The sequence below is a fragment of the Larus michahellis genome, chromosome Z (assembly GCF_964199755.1).
Source record: "Larus michahellis chromosome Z, bLarMic1.1, whole genome shotgun sequence".
Lineage (NCBI taxonomy): Eukaryota > Metazoa > Chordata > Aves > Charadriiformes > Laridae > Larus > Larus michahellis.
Window position 1 is genome coordinate 65,686,133 of NC_133930.1, and position 26,518 is coordinate 65,712,650.

Consider the following 26,518-nt stretch of genomic DNA (forward strand, 5'->3'; position numbering starts at 1 on the left):
ACTAATTTTAAACGGGATATTTGACAGTTATAAAGACAGAAATATAAATTCAAACCACTAAAGAGCATACAGATTCCAGAGTATAAAACTTTAAAAATCCCCTACTCTGTGACCTATAGAAAAAGAATTATTTTTATAACTTGAAGTATTACGTGGGTCATTTCTAGCATGGTGTGATTTGTTGATTAGCCCTACTTAGAGAGCAGTAGAAAAGCATAAAAATAAAAATAAAATCAAAAATCAAACTACATTTTCTCACAAATAATTTGAGTAGCATGTCTTTTAATCATTACAAATCAGAGAGATTCAGCCAATTGAATAGAGTTTTACTCCCATGTATTTGCAAGAGAAACTAACAGGACTTCCTCATTCTCATAATTTCATACAATGTAGACATGGCATGGGACAAACAGGTGAAAGTTGCTTCAAAATACAGAGTCTGAAAGCGGCAATACACAAACAGCACTGCTTTCAACATACTATTGTTGAAAAAAATCCCCATATTTTTTGTAAGAATGGCTAAGCTAGTAGGCACCACGCTGTACACCAACAGGAACCCCAAAGCAGCCCAAAAGCAAGGAAGAACTATTCTTATATGCTCCCAAGACACATTCTTCCTCAACTTAATTCACAAACAAAAAAAATAAGTGTTTCAACACCATCTTGAAAATGAAACTAAACCCAGAACATTAAAGACCCTCGCAAAACCAACTTTACCTTTATCTAATTAATTTGGCTTCTAAATATCTCTATCCTGACAAAGGCCTAAATCAACTTGTTGAATTTCTGGAGCAAGAACCCCATAGGTACACTTACTGCCCACCACCGAAATGAAACACCAAGCCGAAAATATCCAATATGCTAGACCACTACACTTGCAAGTAAACTATATTCTATCCAAAAGAAATGAATTTTTAAGACATTTGCAGGGCTAATGTGCCATAATAAATTCTAATATTAATCACCAGTAAAGTGCTGAATTATATTAATTACCTGAATCGCACTCACATTTATGATCTTCATTTATAGATTTCTTATCAAGTCAAAAGAGCCCTTTCTGTTGCAAAAGCTAAGCTGTTGTGCAAGTATTATAAAAATAGGTACTTTAATTAGGAGCTATATACACAATAGAACTTCCGCTTTTTGTTAAGTACAGCTGACATAGTAGAGATGAAAAAATCCATGCAAGTACTTATAAAGATACTTAAAATGAAGAAAAAAAGGACACTGCTACAGAACTTCCAATAGCCTGGCACACAGCCACGTACTATATTAGATGATGTCTAGATCTGGACTGATAAGCATCATGCCACCAACATGCTTTAGTTTCTTTTGTAGCTAAAGTTGATTTGTAAGTTTTAAACTACAGCATACATTTGATCTATTTCTCATTAAAGTGTATCATTAAGTTTGAGGTTAAACTTTGAGCAAACTTCACATCTAGTCACATAACCAGCACAAGCAAGACATTAGTGCAAAGGGGAAGGTGTCAGTTGTACATAATGAGGACTCTTCCCCAACTGCACAATGCAATAAAACGATTTTCAGATTTAAAGTTCAAGTGGACTACGATGAGAAAAAGCGAGATTTTCTTCTCCCAAATTTAGGACAAATTTCCAGAGGATCAATAGGAAAGCAACCTCAGATACAGCAGTCAAAAAAATCAAATCCAAATTTGGAGAGCTGATAAGTAACTCCAAAATTCATCATGCTATGAAGACAGCATTCTCAAAAGAGCTCCAAACAAACTGCAAAACAAAACTGGCATTTAAGTTGAAATTGGCCAAGTGCTGCATAGAAATATGCTCACACACAACAGTCATGTTTAAGCCAGTGCATAGAGAAGATAAAAGCACTTATGGTAGTTGCAAATGTTAACAAGTCCATACAACTTGTACATTTTAGCAATGAGTCCATAGAAAAAGAACAGAGTAAGAGTAGAAATGCTCAAGCAAAATCAAAGAAAGATGACCTTCCAACTGTATAAAATCCACAGAACAGTTATAGTAAAAAGACATCGGTGGAAATACTCAACTCAGTCCCAAACACCCAACAGGCAAATAAGACCAGAATAGACAAGCCTTTGGCAGACAATTTTTAGAGTCTAAATATGGCATTACATTTCTAAATAATCCACAAAATATATTATATGGCATATTCATATTAAATACTGGGTAACCAACTCTGCAGATCTGATGCTAACAACACTTTAGCCAATGAGAGCAAGATGGAGCAAGCTAAGGGAACGCTGGTGTATCACAACAGTGCTCAAGGAATACATCATCACCAAGTCGTGCTTCAAAAACAGTACTCTGGGACTCCATACTATCATCTATGGAGCAAAACAAAGTTCTCTAGTTTTTCAGGGATGTGCCCTGTATAGGATATGTTATGATTCACTATTACACGAGCAGCAAGACACTGCAACGTAGTATGATTTATGGGCTGGATTAAATTTTTTGCTATTTCCTTCTCATCCAGCAAATCACTAGCAGTTTGTTTATGTGAGTTTGTAGCATCAAAGTGTGAACCTGACTTGATAAGAAGATTCATGATGTCTGGATGGTTGTTCAGTGCAGCAATGTGTAATGGACTGTTGTTATCAGAGTCTCTGACATTTACATCAGCACCACATTCCACCAGGATAGCAGTAACTTGTAGAGAGGGGAATTTACAAACTGGGTAGCGACCCACACATGTGGTATTATTGTCAACAGCAAGATGAAGCGGACTGAAGTTATTCTTCCCTCTTGGCTGAAGCTTAAGAAACTTGTAAATGGTCTGCTTCTTAAAATGCTCCTGTTCTGAGCTGCAAGGTACTTTCTCCAACAAGCAAATTAAATGCAAAATGATGGTAAGGGCTTTGTTCAGCTGTATTGGATCAGGAGAACACTGGGTTTGTTTCATGGCCCTTTCTATTTCAAGAACGCTTTTGCACAGTATACCCATGAGATCATCAAATGTGACAGTAGTGCCTAGCAGGCCTTTTGCCCTATCTTGCAGCATGAAAGAGAAAAGTTCAGCAAATGATAGTAAGCTGCTGGCTGTCATAGGGCTCAGTGGATCAAGATTGCTCTGCTGCATGTCCAAAGCATATTTCCATAAGTTGATGCAACGCTTGAAGTTTCCAGAGTCTGCATAGACAGCACCTCTGTATCTAATATAGTAGGATGTGTCTGGGTGAGAAGGGCCAAGAATACGCTCTCTAATTAATAGTGCTTGCATTCTCATTTCATCAGGGTCTGCAATAAGATTTTCTAGCTCTTCTGAGCTGTTTACCTCTTTAGCATAATCATACGCCATAATTAGTGTTTGTGGCACAGGTTTGCTCAGGATATTAGTCCTATCGCTGTATCTCATTTCCATAGCTCGCTTCCAGTATTTCAAAGCACCAAGCAGATCTCTCTTTTTGTCCACGAATGTTGCTCCTAGGAGTTCCAGAGCATTTATGCGCTCAGCCTTACTGGTTTGTACATGCTGGGTCAGAAAGTCAACAATATTTGTGTGGCCTGTCACACTAGCTGACAGAAGGGGAGTCATTCCATAACCATCCTTTTCCATTTTAGCACAATACTTCAGAAGCATCTTCATGATCTCCAGACTTCCAGATTCCGCACAGTCATGTAACGCGGTGTTTCCTGCAAGAGAAGAAACACAATTACACAAGTCGTAATTAAAAAAAGAGAATAATAAAAAAATAGGTAAACACACCCAAACATTACCAGCTCAAAAAACAACTGTTTTGATGCCTATGAACTATGAAAGGCTTCAATAACAAGTCAAAATATTCAAGATATGATTAAATATCAAGACTGCCAGGCGGCTATACAAATCAAAATGCTTGATATTATTGCCTGAAAGAATTAAACAGGTTTTAAGGACATTTTTGTCTCGTTATTAAAAAAAAAAAAGGCAACAGCATTAAAAGAGAATTGTCCACCACATATAAGCACAGGATGAGGCAATTCCATTGTGTCAGAAGTCAAAACAGTGGGCCAGAAGACCAGCTTGGCCGAAAAGGGAGCTCCTCATGGAGGTCAAGAGGAAAAAGAAATTGTACCATCTCTGGAAGCAAGGCCAGGCTTCTCAGGAAAATTACAGAGCTGTGGTTCATATATGCAGTGAGAAGACAAAAAAAGCCAAAGCTCAGAGTTGAAACTGGCCAGTGTTCCTAAGGTCAGTTCTGTTCAATATCAATGATGTGGATGCAGGAATTGAATGCATCATTAGCAAGTTTGCTGATGATACCAAACTGGGAGGTGCTGTTGACTCTCTCATTGGGAAATCATCAATGGCATAAAATCTAACAAGAACAAATGCCAGATTCTGCACCTGGGATTGAGTTACACTGGGCACAAGTATAAATTGTGAGAGGAGTGGCTGTGGAGCAGCCCTGCAGAAAGGGATCTGGGGGTGCAGGTCAACAGCAGACTCAGTAGGAGTCAGCAGTGTGCCCTGGCAGCCAAGAGGGCAAGCCGCATTCTGGGGTGCATCAAACACAGCATGGCCAGCTGATCAAGAAAGGCAACTACCCTGCTGTACTTAGCATTGGTGCAACCTCATCTTGAGTATTGTGTGCAGTTCTGGGCCCCACAATTTAAGAAGGATGTGAAGGTCCTTGAATTCATCCAGACGAGGGCAACAAAGCTGGTGGAAGGTCTGGAAGACATGCCCTCTGAGGACTCTGGGTGTATCTAGTTTGGAGAAAATGAGGCTGAGGGGTGACCTCACTGCTCTCTACAGCTTCCTGAGGAGGGCAAGGGGAGAGGGAAGTGCTGACCTCTTCTCACTGAGATCCAGCGACAGGATGCCTGGGAATGGTTCAAAGCTGAGGCAAGAGAGTTTCAGATTGGACATTAGGAAAGATTTCTTTACTGGGAAGGTGGTTAAACACTGGAACTGGCCTCCTACAGAAGCGGTTGGTGCCCCAGGCCTCTCAGTGTTTAAGAGGCATTTGGGCAATACCCTTAATAACATATTTTAACTTTTGGTCAGCCCTGAAGGAGTTGGGCAGTTGGTCTAGATGACAATTGTAGGTCCCTTCCAACTGAAATATCCATTCCATAAGAGATTTTGTATCTGCTTTCAAGTACAAAACAGAAACTTAAGCTTGCTATCTCCACGTTGTTTCACTTTTCCCTTCTTCTCTTGTCAGATTTCCCTTCCTCCCTATCTCCAGCAATGATTAAAAAATAATGATATCTGTATGATAATTAAAGCTGGGCTAACTCAACATCGTCTTTGTTTGCCTCTATGCTATACCTCTTCCTCTCTCCGTCTGCCAACCCTTTTGATTTACAAGTTTTGAAGCAATAATTCTACACAATGGAAAATACGATCCCTCACAACAGGCCCTTCATCTCAGCTGTGGCATTTGAGACTGCCAGTATATTCTGAGGGAGCTGGATATTTTGTCAAGCACATCTATATACCCAGACAAACTATTCTTAATGCTTTCTTAGATATTTATCCTGAAGTCCCACATTAATCCCTCTGCTCCTCTGTTTAGGATTCCCAAAGCCAAGAAGAAAATAATGCCTTCAATACACAACATGCAGCCATCTATCTTATAAGTGTATTATCATTTTCACGCAGATTATTTCTCATTAGCATGACATTGCACAGTCTTTTATTTAAAGGCACTCTGGTTCTAACAGCACGTGGGGAAATTTCTAGTAAGCACTAGTGCTATCTGCTTGAAAACCTTACTCACAGAAAGTGAGAAAGCAAGCATTGGACACCACAGTTAAATATTTAACTATTAGGCGTCAACTAGATTAAAATTTTGCTTAACTTCAAATATGAGCACTTTACTGGAAGAAAAGGAAAAAGATGGAAACAAACTCTTCTGGTTCCCTTCCAACATAACAAACTCTCTAAGTGGTTGACTGCTTTTAAAATTACACAATTTAAATCTATCTTGTTCTTTATAATATATTGCACATACTACAGATTCAGGTTCAGTAACTTTTCAGCCTCCCACTAAATTAATACGTAAATTATAAACAGAACACCCATGTAAAATCACACGCCACCCCCCCACCCCCAATTAAGATTTCTTACATTGCTAGCCCTGCAAATTCCAGTTAACTGCCCATCAGATCATCAGTGTGTGTTACACTGTCAGCAAGTTTCCACATTCACAAATGAGACCTTTTCTAAGGGTTCTCTGTCCATTCATAGTCATCAGATTTGGCTTTTAAAAGTTAAGAGAGAAGTTTCATGAAACTTCCTTATTTTCATTTTGGTAGGCTTTTTTTCTTTTTTAATGCCAACAAGACAGCCATTTACAGTGTACTTTGCTATTGTATTTCTAGTATCCAATAGAACTATGGTGGGTTAGGAAACAAAGCAGTACTCTTGAAATATCCAGCTCATGTTTGGGATAAGTGTGTACTTCTAGATATACAGTCTACTGATCTAAACAGCTTCTACTTATCTATATATATTCGAATTCTCTTTTTTCCAGGCTCTGACCTCCAGAATGTTTATACTAGAGTATAAACACAGAGGTCTCCAATCTTTAACTAGGATATTTAGCTAGTGAAACTCAAATCAAATTAAAAGCTGAACACTGTATAGAAATAAATTAAAGCTAAAATGGAGGTAAAGTCTTTCTGCTAATAACATTGTTTACACTGTCTTAAATAGGACAAATTCAAAAGCAAAACATTTGAAGTCAGTATGTGTCTATGTATATACGGAAACAAGATTCATAGTTATTAAATATGCTTCAGAAATATGAAATTTGTTCAATTTTAATTTCAATTATAAGAACCTGATATATGTCTATACAAATAATTTTGACATCATCTAGCTTTTACATATGTGACTTCATAGCACATTTAACTTCTTTCTAACAAGACATCGTAAGATGATATAAAGTCAAAGAAAAACCACAAAAGCAAAATTCAGAAATATCAGGTCATAGAATCACAGAATGCTTCAAATTAAAGATCTTCCAGTTCCAAGTCCCTGCCATAGGCAGAGACACCTCCCACTAGACCAGGTTGCTCAAAGCCCCATCCAGCCTGGCCTTGAACACTTCCAGGGACGGGACATTCACAACTTTCCTGGGCAACCTGTTCCAGCACCTCGCCACCCTCAGAGTAAAGAATTTCTTCCTAACAGCTAATCTAAATCTCCCCTCTTCCAGCTTAAAACCCTTACCCTTTGTCCTAATGCTATAGTCTCTGATAAAGAGTCCCTCCCCATCTTTTCTTTAGGCCCCTTTAAGTACTGAAAGGCTGCTATAAGGTCTCCCTGGTGCCTTTTCTCCAGGCTGAACAACCCCAACTCTCACAGCCTGTCTTCAGAGGAGAGGTGCTCCCGCCCTCTGATCATTTTCATGGCCCTCCTCTGGACTTGCTCCAATAGGTCCATATCCCTCCTATATTGAGGGCCCCAGAGCTGGATGCAGTACTCCAGGTGGGGCCTCATGAGAGCAGAGCAGAGAGGGAGAATCACCTCCTTTGATCTGCTGGCTATGCTTCTTTCGATGCAGCCCAAGATGCAGTTGGCTTTCTGGGCTGCAAGCACGCATTGATGGTCAAGCCATAACAACTGTTCTCTAAATTCAATACCCACTTGTCACCAGCAGAACCATACACCTTAGAAGTCTACAACGTAGACCTCTATTCTGTGTTTTGAACTAGCAGACTATCATGTAGTAACTTTCTTTTGTCTTCTGTTGACCATCCACGAGGCAAGAAAGGTTCATTCAATGCTTTTGTAAGTTTCGGTATGCACAAAAAGAAGTATGGAGAGACTCATAGTCTGTTTAGATAACAATTTTCTAATAGGCACCAGGCATTTGGCGTTGGCTTCCCCACTAGTACCTCAATCATCTCCTCCTCACTCTTTCTCTTCCAGCCTTTCACTTCTCAAAACTTTACACGTATTATTGGTCTGCTGGTTCTTCCTCAAACTTCTTCGTGGACCATCTGAAGAAGAACCAACAGCACATTTCACGAACTCTTTATTGCTCTCAATCCCAGCATCCAGAAGAAGAGTGGTAAGGAGCAGCAGTTATTCAGGACAAACTATGGCTCAGTCCAGGCTCATCATCAGATACCAAAATTTAGCTGACACACTAATCAAATTCATAGAAAAGATGTGTAAAAAGTTATTTTCAAAAGGATACGACTCAAGTTTAAAGTTTTTTTTGCAATTATAGCAGAGCTATGAACATATTTTGTCCCACAACTGCTATTTTAAGTGCCAGTTACAAACCTTAAAAAAAAAACCCCCAAAATACCACCACAGAAAATATCAGATTCTTTCATTAACAGACAGTGAACTTAAGGCAAAAATATTCCTTTCCTGAAACGCTTCTGAATAGTGGCCAGTGATTTTACTATAATTTGCTAGTAAGCAAGCTGAGAAAGACACCCTGACACAAAGTGTCACCTGAAATTATCTGTTAGATCAAGATTCACAAAGCTAAATCAGTTCATAAAATGGTATGTGATTTTTAATCTTTAATACCTTAAGTACTTTATCACTAATAGAGTGCAGTCAGTCTGGACACACTACAGTCTCTACCAAGACCAACAAAACTTCCAATCACAGGAATAGATTTAACCAAATATATGTGAAGTTTGGCATATTTGACATGCATAGTTTCTCAACTATAATTCCCTCTGTCCTTATCACACATCAGACCAGAAAATTGCCAATACCTCAATACTGATGAACATGAGACCTTTAAATTCCTCAGATGGGAAGGTGTCAAAAGCAGATAAATACACAAGCTTGCCAACATACATACATTGTAAGTCTTCTTGCTATGCTGGACAAAGCCTAGTAAAAATGCAACTACAGCAGTCAGTCCAGAACTAAAGGCTGTCGGGTTCCTCAGACCATCTGCACTTCTGCACTCAGTGATGAAGGCAAAACCAGATGCACAGAATCATAGGGTTGGAAGGGACCTCTGGAGATCATCTAGTCCAACTCCCCTGCCAGAGCAGGCTCACCTAGAGCAGGTTGCACAGGAATGCATCCAGGCAGGTTTTGAATATCTCCAGAGAAGGAGACTCCACCACCTCTGGGCAACCTGTTCCAGTGCTCTGCCACCCTCAAAGTAAAGAAGTTCCTCCTCATGTTTAGGTGGAACTTCCTGTGCTCAAGTTTGTGCCCATTACCTCTTGTCCTGCCGCTGGGCACCACTGAAAAGATCCTGGCCCCATCCTCCTGACACCCACCCTTTAAGTATTTATAAGTGTTGATAAGATCCCCCCCCTCAGTCTTCTTTTTTCCAGACTGAAGAGACCCAAATCCCTCAGCCCTTCCTCCTAAAGAGAGGTGTTCCAATCCCCTAATCATCTTGGTAGCCCTTTACTACACCCTCTCCGGCAGTTCCCTGTCCCTCTTGAACCGGGGAGCCCAGAACTGGACACGGTACTCCAGGTGCATCCTCACCAGGGCAGAGTAGAGGGGGAGGATGACCTCCCTCGACCTGCTGGCCACACTCTTCTTGATGCACCCCAGGGTGCCATTGGCCTTCCTGGCCACAAGGGCACATTGCTGGCTCATGGTCATCCTGTTGTCCACTAGGACTCCCCACCAAGCTGCTCTCCCGCAGGTCAGCCCCCAAACTGTACTGGTGCATGGGGTTGTTCCTCCCCAGGTACAGCACCCTACACTTGCCCTTGTTGAATTTCATAAGGTTCCTCTTTGCCCAAATCTCCAACCTGTCCAGGTCTCTCTGTATGGTGGCACAGCCTTCTGGTGTGCCAGCCACCCCCCCAGCTTTGTGTCATTAGCAAACTTGCTGAGGGTGCACTCTATCCCCTCATCCAGGTCATTGATGAATATATTGAAGAGGACTGGGTCCAGTACTGACCCCTGGGGAGCACCACTCATCACTGACCTCCAACTAGACTCTGTGCCCCTAATCACAACCCTCTGAACTCTGTCTTTCAACCAGTTTTCTATCCACCCCACTGTCCATTCATCTAACCCACACTTCCTAAGCTTCCCTATGAGGATGCTGTGGGAGACCGTGTCAAACGCCTTGCTTAAGTCAGGGTAGACCACATCTACTGCCCTTCCCTCATCTATCCATCCAGTCACGCCATCACAGAAGGCTATCAGATTGGTCAGACATGATTTCCCCTTGGTGAATCCACGTTGAGTACTTCTGATAGCTTTCTTTTCCTCCACATGCCTTGAGATGACACCCAGAATGAGCTGTTCCATCATCTTTCCAGGGATGGAGGTGAGGCTGACCGGCCTGTAGTTCCCCGGCTCCTCCTTCTTGCCTTTTTTGAAGATTGGAGTGACATTGGCTTTCCTCCAGTCCTCAGGCACCTCGCTTGTTCTCCCAGACCTTTCAAAGATGATGGAGAGCGGCCCAGCAATGACTTCTGCCAGCTCCCTCAGCACTCTCGGGGGCATCCCATAGGGGCCCATGGACTTGTGAATATCTAATTGATCCCTCACTCAATCCTCCTCAACCCAGAGGAAGTCTTCTTCTTTCCCCGTTACTTTTCCCGAAGCCTGGGACTCCTGAGGGCTGGGCCGAGCAGCAAAGTCCAAAGCAAAGAAGGCATTCAGTAACTCCACCTTCTCTGCTTCCTCCATCACCATGGCTCCTGTCTCATTCAACAGTGGGCCCACAACTTCTCTGGTCTTCCTTTTGCTTCCAATATACTTGTAGAAGGCCTTCCTGTTGAGCTTGACATCCCTAGCCAGGTTTAATTCCAAGGCAGCCTTGTCTTTCCTTGTTTCATCCCTCTGTTCCATCCCACGCATCTGCGTGTTGGCTGTGCCACCAGTAATTACAGCCACTTCTGGGTGTATTCAAGTCCATATTCTGTCCTCACAGCAGACCTCCAAAACACTGGATTTAGCACTTATTTTCTACCTTCAGGTCATTATTTTAAGATATTTAAAAAGTCGTTACACAAAAGCATATTAAAGATAAATAAACGAAAAGGTATTAGTAACACTAAAGTTATTACTATTGCTTCACAACTATTAAGATACATTTTGCTGGCCTTGACAATACGACCAATGGCAGCTATTCATATTTCACATTGTAGATCCATCACATGGATCCATCACATGAATGCTGCTTTGACGCCCTGTTATCAATTGCCAGGCATATATGCTATGACACATTAATACTGAAAAAAATCCACACAAATTAAGCTTGGCCATTGTCTCGGTAAATTCAGGTCCAATCCAACAGTCTGTATGTCATTAATTTACAATGCAGCTATGCAGAAGATGTGGAAATGCACTAAGACTCCAAGGAATTTCACTACTCCGTCCAAATGGTTATCATCCTTTTTTAAAAAATTATGTTTTTTATTTGTATTACTATTACTGACTTAGGCTTAAACAGCTGTTACTGACAGCATATCAAAAGTAGTGTAATTTTTTAGCTACTTATATTGTGGTAGCCCTTAGAGTTAAAATAACCATGGTTACTTTAAGCCATGTACAAACTAACAAAGGAAGGCCATCACCACTAATTTTTAGTGGCTGCACCTCACTTCAGAGTTTGACTGGATAGTACAGGTACAGCAGTGGGAAGGATACATGGTAAAAAAACAAGTTTCCATAGACTAAAAGTGGGCATGGGGAGACAGATAGTTGAGAGCTGCCAACTTCAAAAACCATAAACCCTAACCTTAAGAATTAACAAAATTAACAGCCACCTACACCTACTAAGAATCAAGTGTTAAATTTCAGGAAAAACTTGTAAGAAAACATGGCAATGGCCTTAATACCTAATTCAAAGTTTATGTTCCACATATTGGCCAGGAATTGAAGAGTTCAAATATGTATAGCAGATAAACTGTTATTCTGTGAACTAACTCATCCATTTCAAAAACACTATATCGTCTACAGTGACAGGAATAAACAATGGCTGAACATAATTCAGCAGTTAATTCAATTTCTATAACATCATTTATTCAGTAACAAACTGTGAGTCAACATTGTATCTACTGCTGTATTAAAAAGGAAAAAGGCTAAAAATAAGCAAAAGTAATTTGAAAATCATTCACTTTGATAGGCAGTTTTCCAAGGGATACATACAAAGATGCTGGTCAAATCAAAGTATTTTTTTTAAAGGCACAAACAATTATTTCAAAATAGGTTTCATTAAACTTTCTTAATCCACTTTTAATTCCAAAATGATCTGCAGGAATTTCATCAAATATAGAAGTTAGCTAATATTACAATTTATTGATGAAATAATATGAAACCAATAATGAAAGGTTTGCTATTCTTGCACAGAAACAAAATTGGACTGGAAGTGTTTTGGTAGTCACAGTACTTCTCTGCTAGAAAGCGAGTGCCACTACACTGTATTGCTAACACCGCTTACAAACCATTTCTATCTGTATAAAACTTTACTAGTGACACTACCTAATAACTTCCTCTACTTTAAAAAAAAAAAAATAACAAAGAAATGGAATAACCCCACCTCCAGTACTTCTAAGTCTTGCAAAAACAAATTAAGGAAAAAGACATGGTCAGTTGACACCATAGCTTCGTGTTTTATTCTTTTGTTACAGTCCTCCGTTAGCAGTAGTATGAATGTTACACAAACACTTCACATACCACAGAACTAATTCTCTAACTATGTAGTGTCACCAAAAGCTTATTGGAGTGGGGGGTGGGCATTCAAATTCATAATCAGGCCATGTCTTTCTATGTCAGAAGCAAATAACTCCCAAAATAGACTGTCAGCTTGTGACATCGCTATGAAAGAAAAAGCAGCAGTGACACAGAAAGTGATCTGACTTGATTTAAAACCAATTAAGTACATCCACTTCCTAATACTTACAAAATACTTGATCAAATTTCTGGGTAGTAAAACTTGCATTAAAATCTAGTATCAATCTGATTTCATATCCAAGATATTCAAAAATAAGAGAAAAAAGATTTAATTTAAATGGCTGACCAGTGTATAAAATTAACTGCATGTATTTATTTTTGCAGCCTTACAGATGAAATCAATCACATTTAAAGTGACATTGTTCACCTAACATTGACTCTAACAGAGCACTTGAAGTAATGAAGTCTTCCAAGAGCTTTACTGATTTAAAAAAAAAAACAAACAGTATTGCTACATACATCCAAACAAGAATAGTGCATAAGAAAAGTGCAGAAAAGCACATCCCTACACTTAGTATGCATGACAAACAAAAACTAAAGGTATGTCTTCCCTTTAAGAAGAGATTAAGTAAAAATTGCAAAGAACTGCTAATCTCAACAAATTATTTTAATCTAGCTTCCATATTCTGTAATGGAACAATTGCTCTCTTGCTCTCCAGAGTACCTCATGAGAGTTTGTATTATCAAGATTACCAATAAAAAGCATGCTGTTAATCATTTAAGTTCAACATAAACTCCTTTGTAGTTGAAATTCAAGAATTTATTCCTTTAAACTGCACCTTCCCTATTTACAGACATTCCTACTGAAGTTCAGTTTCCACACAGCATCACACACAAAGTATCTACAAAATGCAGTGCACTGTGCCATGTAATACCAACCGAAAAAGCAAAAAAAAAAAACCACAAACAAAACAAAAAAGACACAAAACACTTTTAGAGCACGGGTTTATTCACAAAGTGAAAAAAAAAAAAGAGGAAAAAAAGGGAGCTTTGTTTTGGCTTTTTGTTCAGTGTTTTCCCCCCCACCCCAATGAATCTTGGCAAGCAGACAAGACACAAAACCTCAGAAGAGAACAAACCTGTCAGACTCCTTAATGTTTACTGCAAGAGAAAATTAATAATTTTTAGCGCATACTAAACCACACCGATCATAGAGCAAAGAGCATGAATCTCTCTAATCCCCCTATTTTTGGGCCCGACAAGTCTGTAAAAGATTTTTTTTATCCCCTTACCAGCAGATTTGAGTGTTACACTTTGCAGTATCTCACATAAATGACAATACTGAAATAGCTCTAGCTCTGATATAGTACTACTATACCTGTAACCTTGATACAGCACCCATAGAGACTGAGGTCTGTATGCTTCTATACTTTCTAAAATGAGGAAGTAAAGTCAACAGGCCTTATCCTCCGTATTATTTTACAACGCTATTTTAATCAAATACTGTGCCAGTGGAATCTAAGAACAACAAGATTCTGAATCATAGTGTTATTTCACATTTTCAAAGTACATGAGTCCCTCCGACTGCTACAGTAGTATGGAGGACCCTAAACAATAAAGAATCACAGCTCGCAAATAAACATTCCTGCGGAGATCTCAAAAGACACCTAAACACACACCTAACTCCAGTAGTTCTTATGAAATCTTCTAATGATACTCAATAGGAAGAAAATTAGGCTTTTGGCTAGCAGATGAGTCTGCTAACAACAGAAGAGGGACAGAGTTAGTGAAGACCACTAGTAAAAACCAGAAGTGAAGAGAAAGAGACCACATACCAAGTAGCTGAGCAATGGAAACACCAAGAAGCTGAGCAATGGAAACACTTACAAGCCATGTTCTGGAAAAATATCTGCCTTTCAAGTAGGTGTTTTGGAAGAGAGTCCTTACTCCCTGCACCATTACATTCAGACCATCCTGGCTATTAGCACCTGTGTACTTCATCTATAATTTAACTCGTTAATTGCAGAAAGGAAAGGAAATCTCCATTATTGCAGCAAGTCTGGTGGAGGAAGATAAAGCATGACACAAGTTATCAAAACGCGCGTTGCTAATTTTCAGAACACAAGATCTAAGTATCTGTCTTGAGTTAGAACAGAAGTATAAGTTCCCTTTAAAATTGTTTGCATGCAAAATAATTTTATTGGGCCAATGATGTGAAATATTTTATTTTAAATACAAAATCCAACAAACACAGCCCCAGGAATATCCCCAAGAGAGACCAAATCTATAATCTGAAGGCCCAAAGACTGCTACCACCTGAACTACAAGAGTAATTATTTCCCTCCCCACACACAGCAGCCAAATGAAGACTGTGCATAGAAGGCCACCAGTGAAACACTGTTCAAGATTCCAGAGGTCTATTCTGAACATGGTAAGGGAGCACCACTCTAATGACAGATCATTGGCAGACTTTGCAATGCAGCAGAACAGAAAACTGCCTGCAGCCGACACACAGAACATCCTCCTCATCCAGCACAACGGTAGGTCTGTGCTTCACTTCAGGTTTAGTTCCAGGGTTCTACCTCCTCCTGAAAACTCAGGTTTCTGCTACTCTAGCATTATCCACACTGTTCCTCCTTTAAGAGCAGCATAAAAGCTTTAAGATCTTTAAGTCTTAAGAGGGTTTTTTTGTTTTGTTTTTGGAAATAACATTTGAGATAGTATTTTATACCAGTGAAAACTTTGTCATTTTTAATATGCAGCTTCTTAAACCAGGAGGAACAGACTGGAGAAGATTCTGAATTAGGAATACAGTGGTGAATTAACTCACTTTGGCTGCTTTTTGCTTTTCTACCAAAAAAAAAAAAAAAAGAAAAAGAGATATCTACAGATACATTCGCTGTTTTCCACAATTCTCAGAGAAAAAATTCCACCCTTCTTAGCCCAGGTATCAATTTTTCCCCCTCACTAACACCGTTCATGTAACATAAAATGTTTTTTAAAAAAATCCTTTGTTTACATCTGTGTTGCCTATGTGCTTCATAAAAGTCTCAGGAAATTGTGAAAGTTTGGATCTGTAAAACAGGCTTGTACTTTAAATTCAGAACCTTTAGCCATCTTTCACAGTATAGCCCTCACCTACCCAAAACTTCTTGTTACCTCTTCCTTCACCACCATCTCCTGTGAGACAGTGTCAGACCTACACTTTACCTGGGTGTAGCATCTTATCTGACTCAGACTCTGAAGTCTTTATGAACGTCTTAATCATCTCCTAGCTGTACTTTTGCCCTTACACAGCTGTCTTTCAAGAACCTCTGCATTCTGAATTTCTGTAATCCAAATCGGAGTGTGGGATTCTGTCTGTATTTTAGAAGCAGAATTTTAGCACGTTTTCACCTGCTCTTTCATACTCTGCCTCAGTTGCCACCCTGACTTTTAGATGCCTGTGAACTTAGCTATTTTCTCATCTCAAAGTATTTGTATTTTTCCCTGAAACTTTTAACACTTCCAAACTCTTTTGTATTATTCCCAGCTTTAGATTTTCCTGGTTTTTAAAATATGAATAAAGTTCTACTTTGCAATAGGAAAATCCAGTGGAAAACCACAAGGAATAGTTCAAGTAATTCTGCCCCCATGGTTTTAAGAATAATATCTGGAAAAGAATCTATGGTAATCTCCCACAATAGCACCACTACTGAAGTTAGGTACTTTTGTTCTTACAAGGACCACTGTAATTCTAAATGCAGCAAAATTTACAGTAACTAAAGCTTTTACATCTTACACAGAACAATAGGCTTCTCCATACACGGCCCAGGAAGGGGCCTATCTAAAAAGAGTTCAGATACAAGGACAGCAACAACTTTTACTACTCAAGAGCAAAGCACTCAGGTTCTCTGTATCTTCCTAGTACAAGCGTAGATACATTCTATCAGCCATTCAGTACACAGCAGGGAGGAGTAGAAACTGAAAATAAAAGGCTTTGAGGTGGAATGTGACAATGTAGAATGAATGCTGTTGGAAATACTAATTTTGAAGTTAATAGCTACTGAGTATTCTTGCAAAACAAAGCTCAAAAGGTTAGTCGTTGAGCCTCAGCCACTGCAATACCCATGCTACTGCAATACTTAGGGCTACCAGTTTTGCTCGGGTCTTCTGCCCTTCCACAACTGACTTTCACTTTCAGGGTTTATAGTACTTTCTCTTCTTGTACCTCACCACTGCTTATTAAATAACTTCAGAGGTCAAACTGTTTTAAGATGTCAAAAAGAAAAAGTATGCTTGTGTCATATCAGAGCAGACTTCCACATACAAAAAGGCACGCCGTACTTGACCGATAACTGAGAAATATTATGTACACACATCCACCTGTACACATGGCAGTTCAAAGAAAAAAATGAATTTTTATGAGCTAAAATGTATCCAATCTGACTTTTTTTTAATTTTAATAAGGATCAGTTATGCTCATGTGCCTAGTTGCGAGTTACACAGAAACTAAAGGAAGCAGAGAGAAGAAGGAATTAAGATAATAGAGAAACTGAGAGCACTGAGAAAATCCTCAGGAGCATGTGGCTGCCACCTAGTCATTTAAACGAAGGCAAATAACACTAATGCACAAGTGAATTATAGGGACCAATAAAGTAAAGCCTACTCCACTAACAGAAAATGAGGGGAAAGAGAGCTGCAGAGATATATCTTCTCCTCTGTTACATCAGACATTTAACAGCACTGCTCTGTTCATACCCATCATATCAAGTGATTGGTTTAAAACTAAAAAACAATACACACTTTATATTTAGCTTGTTATTCCAAGAACCCTCTCTAGAAAAATGACATTTTTATCCTATCACAAGTCCATGATGATTCATAAGCAACCTTAAATCCTTACAAAGGAAGATTTATTTTGGTCTACCCACCTCTATGACAAATCTGTAGTTTAGCTTTCTTTACATTAAACCCACATATCTGCATGATTTGCTGAAAAATGGCATATTTAACTGAACAGCTTTTCCAAAAATTACTCTCATATTTGTCATTTACCAGTATCGTACAATAATCTAGATACAAAATATACTTTAAGAAGAAATAACTGTAAAGTACAGTATCCTGTTACAAATGTAATTAGCTAGAAGCAGGCAGTGGAAGTATTACACTACAAAAGGCTTATTAGCAGATTAGTAATATATATACATATTTAAAAATAAGCCGCTGAAACACAATCCTGGTTCAGTGTGATAAACATTAACTGTAACGTGAAATAATTGGTATGCTTTTCAGGCAAATATCAGACTCCGCATACAAATTTGAGATGTAATAAAAACACCCCAATGGTTAAACCAAGAGGTCCACATAATTACAATCACAACAAAACTGACAGAAATCTTCACTTCGAATGGTAACACCAGGTTAACTGCAAACCGGGGTGAAGAGATGCCCTTTGCTATCTGTGCATCACTGAAGTCCTTCTGTTGGGATCACTGTCACCCGCAGCTTCATTTCTTTAATCCTAATACATGTTTTTTGTTTACTAACACTGAAAAAAGGTCCAAAATTATTCAAGAATTTGGGAGGAGAGGAGGGTGAAATGCAAAGTGGTTATTAATTTCTAATGTAGAAAAGCATTTTTCACCTTTATGCATCTTTCCTTGGACTAGCCTTATTGTCATAGGTCAGTTTTATGTGCAGCATATTGGGTTCGTTAAGAAACAGTATGAAAAACAAGAATATATGCTCGTATATTTGAATATGTTGCTACACCAACCTACTATAAAGAGTTCTCAGCAAGTTCATTACCTTTTCACGCATGCATGAATGTGATGTTTCATATGATCATGCTTTTTTAAGAATTAGGGCTTTATGATTAAAATATATCCATTTGGGATGAAATTACACAGCCCATATTAACAAAGGAGTATGTTGGAAAAAAAAAAAAACAACACAGTAAAAACAACTAAATTCACTTCATGTCCTACTTATCCACTTTATGAGACCAGAAGAATATTTTTTGACATCAGCCTCCTTAAGACCAGCAAATGATCAATTTTACCCCTACTTACCCCAAGAAAAGTGAAAAAATTCACCTACCTTTAACACTTTTTCTGTTAACATCAGCTCCTTTTTCAAGTAAATACTGAGCAATTTCTTTGTGGCCTTTGTAACATGAGATCATCAAGCACGTATGCCCATGACGGTTTGATACTTCCAGGTCTGCTTTGTGCTCCACAAGATATTTTACTATTTCCAAGTGACCATCAAAACAGGCAGCTCTAAGTGGTGTTGAATTTGTCAGAGTTGTATTGTTGACAGACGCACCATGATCTAACAGACACTGAACCACCTTCAAGTGGCCAGCAGCTGATGCTGCCCATAACGGCGGAGCCCCCTCAATGGTCTCGCCATCAAAATTCACCGAACCACCAACTTCTATTGACGCAGAGCAATGGTCCAACAAGTATTCCACCATGTCAAGGTGGCCATAACGGGCTGCCATCAGAAGTGGTGTGGCACCATTGGTTTTCTCTGACATCAGTAGGGCTACCTCTTCTCTTGTTTTGCTTGCCAGTAACTTGGAAAGGAGCCGCAGCTTGCCATCACGAGCTGCGTTGAACACTGCTGTCTTTAGATCCATTTAGTCTGTACCTCTCTGCTTCTTGAAGGATACACGCCTGCCTTTTTCCAGAGTCGAAAGCTTACTGGAAACGCACAGCCCAAACACAATGTCCCCAGCTTCTTCTCAGATCACTTTTTTTGTCTAGACGGGACAACATGGAGATTCTGAACAGTGTCCTGACAAAGCACAGGCTGTGCTTGCTATAAATCTGCAAGAGAAAGAATTCTGGATGTTTTCACCTCCTACTTGGCAAACGAGTAGCTGCAACTGTGTTTTTCTACAGCTATACCCAAACAACTCGCTGCTGCGGTGCACTGACGCCCAGCTGCCTTCCTTGGGACTCCCCGGGCTGCGCGGTACCCCCTGAGGAAAGCTGTTGCGGGGGGGGGAAGGGGGGGCAGAGGGGCCTCATCCTACCAGCGTGTTATCCATACCAGCCGCAGAAAATTCCTCTCCTCCCTTAAAACGTTACGAGCGGTACCCCCGGTTGCCTTTGAGGCGCAGTCTAAGGAAAGAACTCCCCTCCAATCCCCCCCGCCCCGCTCCCCCAAGGAGACACGCACCCCACGGGGCAAAGCCAGGCGGGGAAGGCGACGCAGGACCCGGCCGCCGCGCTTCGTCCGAGTCTCAGGCTTTCAGGAGAGCCTGAGCCTGCCCGCTACCTCACGGCCACCCTCAGTCCGCCCTGAGGCCTGCCGCCCCTCCTCAGAGCCAGCCCCTTCCCCTCCGCCCTCCCACCTCCAGGGCCCCAAACCCGCTCCCGGCTCCCTCGCGGCCCGCCCCGGCCTCCCCGCCCGCCCGCCCGCCCGCAGCCGGCCAGAAAGGGCCACCGGGCTACGGGTTACCTTCCCGGGGCGCTATCGGCCCCCTTCCCGCCGCAGCTGACCTCACAGGGAAGAGCCTACCGCCGCCGCCTCCCGCGCCCGGTTCAGCTCCTCCATGACAGCCAGCCCCCGCCACCCAGAACCGGCCCGGGGCGCGGCGTGACGTAGCCTCCTGGGCGCGGCCGGGACCAATCAGAGAAGGGCGCGGGCGCCCTCCAGCCACTCGCAGAGGGGGTTGGGGGCGGGACTACGCCGCCGCTCAAAGGCGAAGTTTAAGGCGGCAGGCGGCCGCTAGGGGGCGGCCCAGGGCTCTCCCGCCCGCCCCGCGCCGCACCCCGCTATAGCGCGGGGCGGGGGGAGGAGGGGAGGGATCGGGGCTTATTCCGAGTCTTCGGAGCTGGTTGTGCTGGCCCCCCCCGACTCGAGGAACCCATGAGACAACACATACCTAATATATATGCCTCGTTAGTTCATAAATTTTGGGTAAAATGCCCGATTTTTTGCAAGGGAATGAAGCTTCTCTCACAATCAGGTGTGTTACCAGCAAACCTGGGAAAGGAGGGGCGCCATATGCAGAAACAAACTTGGGAGAAGATCCGCGGGCAGTAATTTGGACATCAGTTTGCAACGCAATCGAGTAGCCTCCCACCCGCCCCCACAAAAAAAAAAAAAAAACAAACAACCAAAAAAATAATAGAGAAAACAGTTAAATTCGCAGTTTTATGCACAGAAGCAATATATCATAGCCTGGGTTGCTGTTTGTCCCCTTGCAAGACGGTCCATAGGCAGATGATTGTTTTGCCTGCAAACCTCAGAATGAGAAAGATGAAAACAAACTCATGGGGATTTAGAGAAAAGCAGTCAAAATTATTGACTGGTGGTATTATTTATGGAGACATATTAAAAGATGCAAATGTGTGTAAATGCTAAATTAGAAGTAAGGTGGAGGTAAGAAGAACAGGCAACTTTTTCTAGAGATGTGAGTGGAACAGAGGAATTATTTGAAGAGTTTTACAAGCTTTAGTCAACAGCAGTTGGGAAGAAAATGAAAGGAGGAAAGCACATACTTAGCATCAAAAATAATATCCTGGTAGGGAGGCTCCTTCAAGCCAGAAAAATCATTTAGAAGTTGTGGGAGCTCATTGATTGGGTCATTTGCGACAAAGCTGTGCAAATCATATCTCATGTAAATAAGGCACTGCGGGGAAGAGCTCTGTGCTGGAGGGGACAGGGAGATGATAACCTGAGAGAGCTTTCTCCCCAGAGCTTTCGGGGCAGGCGGTATGCAGCGCAGTCGGTGTTGATGGACCTGCAAAATACCGGGCTTTACAGCTGGTTGTAAAGTAGGGGATGTGGCGGTGCTTCTGCAGATGTCAAACACCGGCACGTCCCTGCTCCCTCCCAGCCCTGAGTTAGGCCGAGGTCCCAGGAGAGGGTCCATGGGAGGAAAATTGGGCAGGCAGGCCACAGGGGAACATGAACGGCTTCTGCAGAGACCTCCCACCTGGACCACAGCAGGAGACGGACCCCGGCAGGCAGCTGCGAGACACAACAACGGGGAGTTTAGACACAGCCTGTTGGACCACCAGGCTTCCTCGTCAAATAAAAATCTCTGTCTGATGTGGCAAATAATAAATCTGCCTTGACATTTCAAAAATCTACCTTAGAGTCACTAGGTGTAGGCATCTATTAATTACGCAGAGAAATAAATTATTGAACAAAATTTTACAGGAGCTATACTCCACTTGCTTGGCAGTGCTTGGCTCCACAGGGACACGGAGGGAGGGACACCAAGAGCCTGACTCTGCAGGGACACCAAGAGCCATGGGTCCAGGTACAGCCCCAGCCAGTGCTTCCCTGCCACAGTTATTTTCTGACCCCCAGAGCAGACCTAAGCCCTGCTTCGCAGAGGCAAAAAGCAAGTATTTTTACCCATCGTACCTGAAGCATTGTGGAAAAAAAAAAAGAGATACCTATTCTTTCTTTAAGGTTTCAACTTTAATCATTGGCAGCCAGTCAATCTGGCATGGGGATGCAGTGCCAGGGACAATCTGATCTGGTTTTCCTCCCCCTCTCTTGTGGCTCTGGATGCACGAATAAAGGCACCATGCCCATGGGGAAGAGGAGTGTTGTCAGACTGGGATTTTTGGTGCTGCCCCAAACACAGCCCATGCCATTGAAAAGACCAGTTAGCCTCGGTGCGTGATCAGTTTTGCAGTTTCCTTCCCCAAAATATACTCTGATTTTGAAAGCTGTGAATGGTGTTAAAAGGCACGTGTTACGATGGCTTAGTTTTCACCTCAGGGTATTCTTGTCCTCACGGCTATTCACAGGAGACAGCTGAAGGGATCTGTCACATACACAAGGGACTGATGTGCTCCCCACTTTGCAGTTACCTATGGTTTGGTGTGGAGCAGACCTCTTCTCCGTGCCTGGGTCACCCGCTGTGGCACTGCCTCTCACAGACCAGTGTTCTACTGTTCCATCCACGGCCTTAGCTCCAGATTGAGGGGGAGATGTTCATTTTGTGTACAAGTAGTAATACCATAACGAAAAAACTCACAGGTCACCAGACGATGCTTTATGGTATGCTTGGTCTGAACCAGTGGGAGGGTTTTCAGAACTGCCATTGATAACATTTTGGGAGCCAAATTCTGTTTTCAGCAAGAGATCTGGTTGTAAAGTGCTGTATTATTAAGTTTCAACTCTTCACTTCTTTATTCCTATGTCCCAAAGGACAAAAGAGGATAGTGCAGAGCTTGTTTTCATCTCGAGGCAGGCTATGCATAGCAATACAGCAAAGAGAAACCTCAGCCGCATCTCAGTTGTTAGCTTTGGCACGAGAAGCAATGTGTCTACATTAACAATGGTGATTTCCTCAAATTTTTTATCCTGCTTTTCAGCATGCATCAGGCGGTATCCCCAGCATGGCTATACTTCTGCTGGGCCCTGAGCTAACTCACCAAACTCTGTGTTGGGGTTTGCAAGGGGGATGTGCCCTCCAGCTGCTCTGTGTAGTGCGTGTAGCACGTGTCTATCCTGAACTGGCACCTAATCCCCTACACAGGACTGGCTCAGAGGTAGGTCAGGAAGGGAATACAGGGTATAAGGTCAGGAAGGCTCCCAGGAAGGGGAGCTGGATGAGAGGGCGAGCTGAGCAGAGAGGCGCCTAAGGCATCTGGAGTGAATGCCAGTATGTGTGCTGAGGCCAAATTATTCAATAAACTGAAATACCCTGTTGAAGCACAGCCTGAATCCTAGGTCTTCCTTGAGACGCACTGACGACCGTGTGAAGAGGTGGTGGTGGCATCTGCTGCCAAACTTACCTTAGTGAAACCCCTTGCTGGCTGCCCACACCTCTGGCAGACCCAGTGGTGGCACAGATGCTGGTAGTGATGCTGCATGCTGTTGCTGTCACTCGCTCTTTCTTGCACATGAATATTTATGCATTTTCACATGAAGCAGAAGAGCTTCACAAGGACTGACAGAGACACCCACCCTGGAAACATCTGTGCCCAGGGGCTGCGACACCTTCTGAGGCAGTGGGAGACCCCTGCACCACCTGAGCTGTCCAGGGGATGCAAAGATGGCCACCTGTGCCCCAGGGCTGGGGCGAGAACTCAAGGCATTGGCAGCACCTCCTCACCCTGCCTGAACCTCAGCATCACTAAACATCCCTCTCTCCCTCAGTACAGCAAAAACCACCTGTTGGACACACATTTGGCTTGGGGAGGTTGCACACATGAGGTAGTGGCATATTTAGGCTGTCTCCTAAAATGTGATTGCTCACTTTAGGTGACCTCAGCGATCCAGGTGTTCACCCTTTGGTCTAAAACCCCAGCCCTTTGCATGCAAGTCCACTGTGGGCAAGCCAGATTATGAGGTTTCTTCTTCTGTAACTGTCAACTCTTGCTTGCACCGTCCTGTCAACAAAGCTCTGGGAGCTGAATTCATTAGTTGTTGCTTAAGTGGACAAATTTGGTGCAGATTGGTGTTAAAATCATAAGAGAGGTCACGAGGTGGCTGGACATGTGAGTCTGCAGGAACTGAAAAGTTCTGGCAGGTTTGCTCGGCCCCGGCAGTCTGTGAGCCTTCCTTGTCCTTGAGCACTTAACTCACCACCGACAGCAGAAACTGTCTGCAGCCCACGTGTGGACACAGACCAAGACAGAGAAGTCTGGTCCTCAGAAGAGGAAATAAGCATCTCTGCCTATTCACCCTGGAGCGTAAGGATGACATTTTTTTTCCAGTGAAGTCAGCTGAGCCGGGGTTTTACCCCCAGTATCCATAACAATACTTGGCTCATTAGTTTTCTCTAGTTGTACTATGAAAATGGGGAAATAAAAAGAAAACGATAACCAGCTTGTTTACGATTTGTAAAAAAAACCTGTGCAAATCATACTAATTTTATAGGCTATTAAATTATACATGTGCACATGTGTGTGTATGTATGTACGTATGTATTTATATATCATGGAAACAGTTTATAGGTTAACTTCCCTAAAATACACACAGCGGTTTAGTAATGGAAATATACTACAGCAGACAGGTGCTATTCCGCATGATGTGGGTATTTCTAAAAGGTACAAATAAGGAAAGTTTACAAATAAATACCCTCATTAAAGGAATCAGGGTTTTTAAACAGTCTAATTAACCTACATCTTTCCTAACTATTCTGGTATTTAATGTACAACCTGCAAAATTTCCTTTCCTCTCTCTCTGCTGCCCCTGGTGCTAATTTAAGAGGTTGAAAGCACATTGACAGAGGTTGCAATTTTCAGAAATTCAAACATTTCTATCATTAAAATCAGTGGCAGTTGTGCACCCAGCTTTTAGGTCAATATTTGCCAAGCTTGCGAAAGCTGAATTTCCCTTCAAGAAGACAAACACAATTTTCTTCCTCTCCTGGCAATCCCTAGCATGCTCGTAAAAGACCTGCACATCTGAATTCATACATCCAAAGACGTTCCAGCTAGCCAGTGCACGACCATACATTGCCTCTTCAGTAACAATAGCCAGGCATTTTGGGAGAGGCTTCCCTAGGCTGTATGACAGATCTTGAGCAGTAAAGCCTGTAAATCTGACACGGCAGAATTTAAATGTAATGAAAACAACCGCCAGAGTAAAATTCTCTGCCAAAACAACATTTTCAACTTACAAAATAATCTCAGGTTCATCAGTACAGTTGTTTTAAGTCAACAGCTGGTTAAACTGTAGATAAAAAAATGCATGAAAAATTAGCTTACCATTAAATATAAATTAACCATGCCATTATTAGGTAGAGCCAGTTGTGTCCATGTTGCTAGCCACGCTGCGTTCAAACAGTGCTCTGCCATGGTGTGATCCTCTACCAGAGATATGTTGAGCATGCACTGTGACTTTGCTTACCATCGATTGGTTTGGCTAATCCTTTGCCATGTTAAACTTTGGGCTGTGCCCTTGTAACACCAGAAGCCTCTCCTGTACCACAGGCTGTACCCATTCTGGTATATTGCAGACGCGAAACTTTCAGAATGTGCTGCTCACAGTCTCTTTCCTGCCTTTTTTTTACCCCATGCATATTATCCCTCTGTTGTTTTCTTTGCCTCCAGGCCAAGGAAAAGACGGACCCGGCAATGTTGATAAAGGTATACAGAATTCTGGCTATTGAATTCACAAGATTTCCACAGTGGGTGGAATAAAAAAAACGTAACATCCTCTGCTTTCCAAATATAGAACAGACATTTCACCTACAATGAAACCTACTAGGCTAGTCATGATACTTGGAAATATGCATATTTAACTCCCAGGCATTTGTAGAGACCACTCCACTAATACACTGCAGAGAAAATCTAAGGAGCTGATCAGCCAGGGAGAACTCTGGGCTGACAGAAAGCTCAAAAGGCTCCAGGGGTTCCAAAATGCTTGGAAGCAAAAGAAAAGGAAATGAAAAGGAAAATAAGGTGGCTCTGGGAAGACCTTATATCTGCCTTATAGTATCTAAAGGGGGCCTACAGGAAAGATGGGAAGGGACTCTTTATCAGGGAGTGTAGCAATAGGATGAGGGGTAGCGGTTTCAAACTGAAAGAAGGGAGATTTAGATTAGATATGAGGAAGAAATTCTTTACTGTGAGGGCGGTGAGACACTGGAATGCTTTGCCCAGAGAAGTTGTGGATGCCCCTATGGAGGTGTTCAAGGCCAGGCTGGATGGGGCTTTGAGCAGCCTGGTCTAGTGGGAGGTGTACCTGCCCATGGCAGGGGGATTGGAACTACATGATCTTTAAGGTCCCTTCTAAAGTAAACCATTCTATGATCTATGTGGTAAAGCTACTTTTCCTCAAATAGATGTCAGTAGAAGTGGGGTGGGTGTGTGTGTAATTACAGAAATACTCCATTTACCGTAAGCAGCAGCCAGCACGAGCAGAGAGAGCAAACAAAACAGAGTACAAGTGCTAGGCAACGGGCTGGATTGCAACACGCCACGCACTGCAGCTCCCGCAGAAGCTGTTGAGAGGCTGGGAGCACGCCGGTAGT

General features: G+C 42.0%; 1 protein-coding gene across 3 annotated transcripts; it reads right to left on the minus strand.

Moving 5' to 3' along the window:
• Positions 1–1,086: 1,086 nt before the first annotated feature.
• FEM1C (fem-1 homolog C) lies at positions 1,087–20,162 on the minus strand. Of its 3 annotated transcripts, none has more exons than XM_074569814.1 (3): positions 20,026–20,162; positions 18,655–19,388; positions 1,087–3,638 (listed from the first exon to the last, which is right to left on the minus strand). In XM_074569814.1, exons 2-3 carry the CDS (start codon positions 19,196–19,198, stop codon positions 2,329–2,331), a joined length of 1,854 nt encoding a protein of 617 aa, XP_074425915.1. In that variant the 5' UTR covers positions 19,199–19,388; positions 20,026–20,162; the 3' UTR covers positions 1,087–2,328. The 3 variants fall into 3 exon arrangements, with proteins under 3 accessions (XP_074425915.1, XP_074425916.1, XP_074425917.1); XM_074569815.1 differs by having other exon boundaries at positions 20,067–20,160; XM_074569816.1 differs by lacking the exon at positions 20,026–20,162 and adding an exon at positions 19,744–19,865.
• Positions 20,163–26,518: the final 6,356 nt, after the last annotated feature.

Coding starts and splice junctions, on each gene's coding strand:
- FEM1C (XM_074569814.1), bottom strand. CDS start 19,198: ATGGATCTAAAGACAGCAGTGTTCAACGCAGCTCGTGATGGCAAGCTG. Junction 3,639..18,654: donor TAACAGAAAAAGTGTTAAAG/GTAGGTGAATTT, acceptor CTTCTCTTGCAG/GAAACACCGCGTTACATGAC.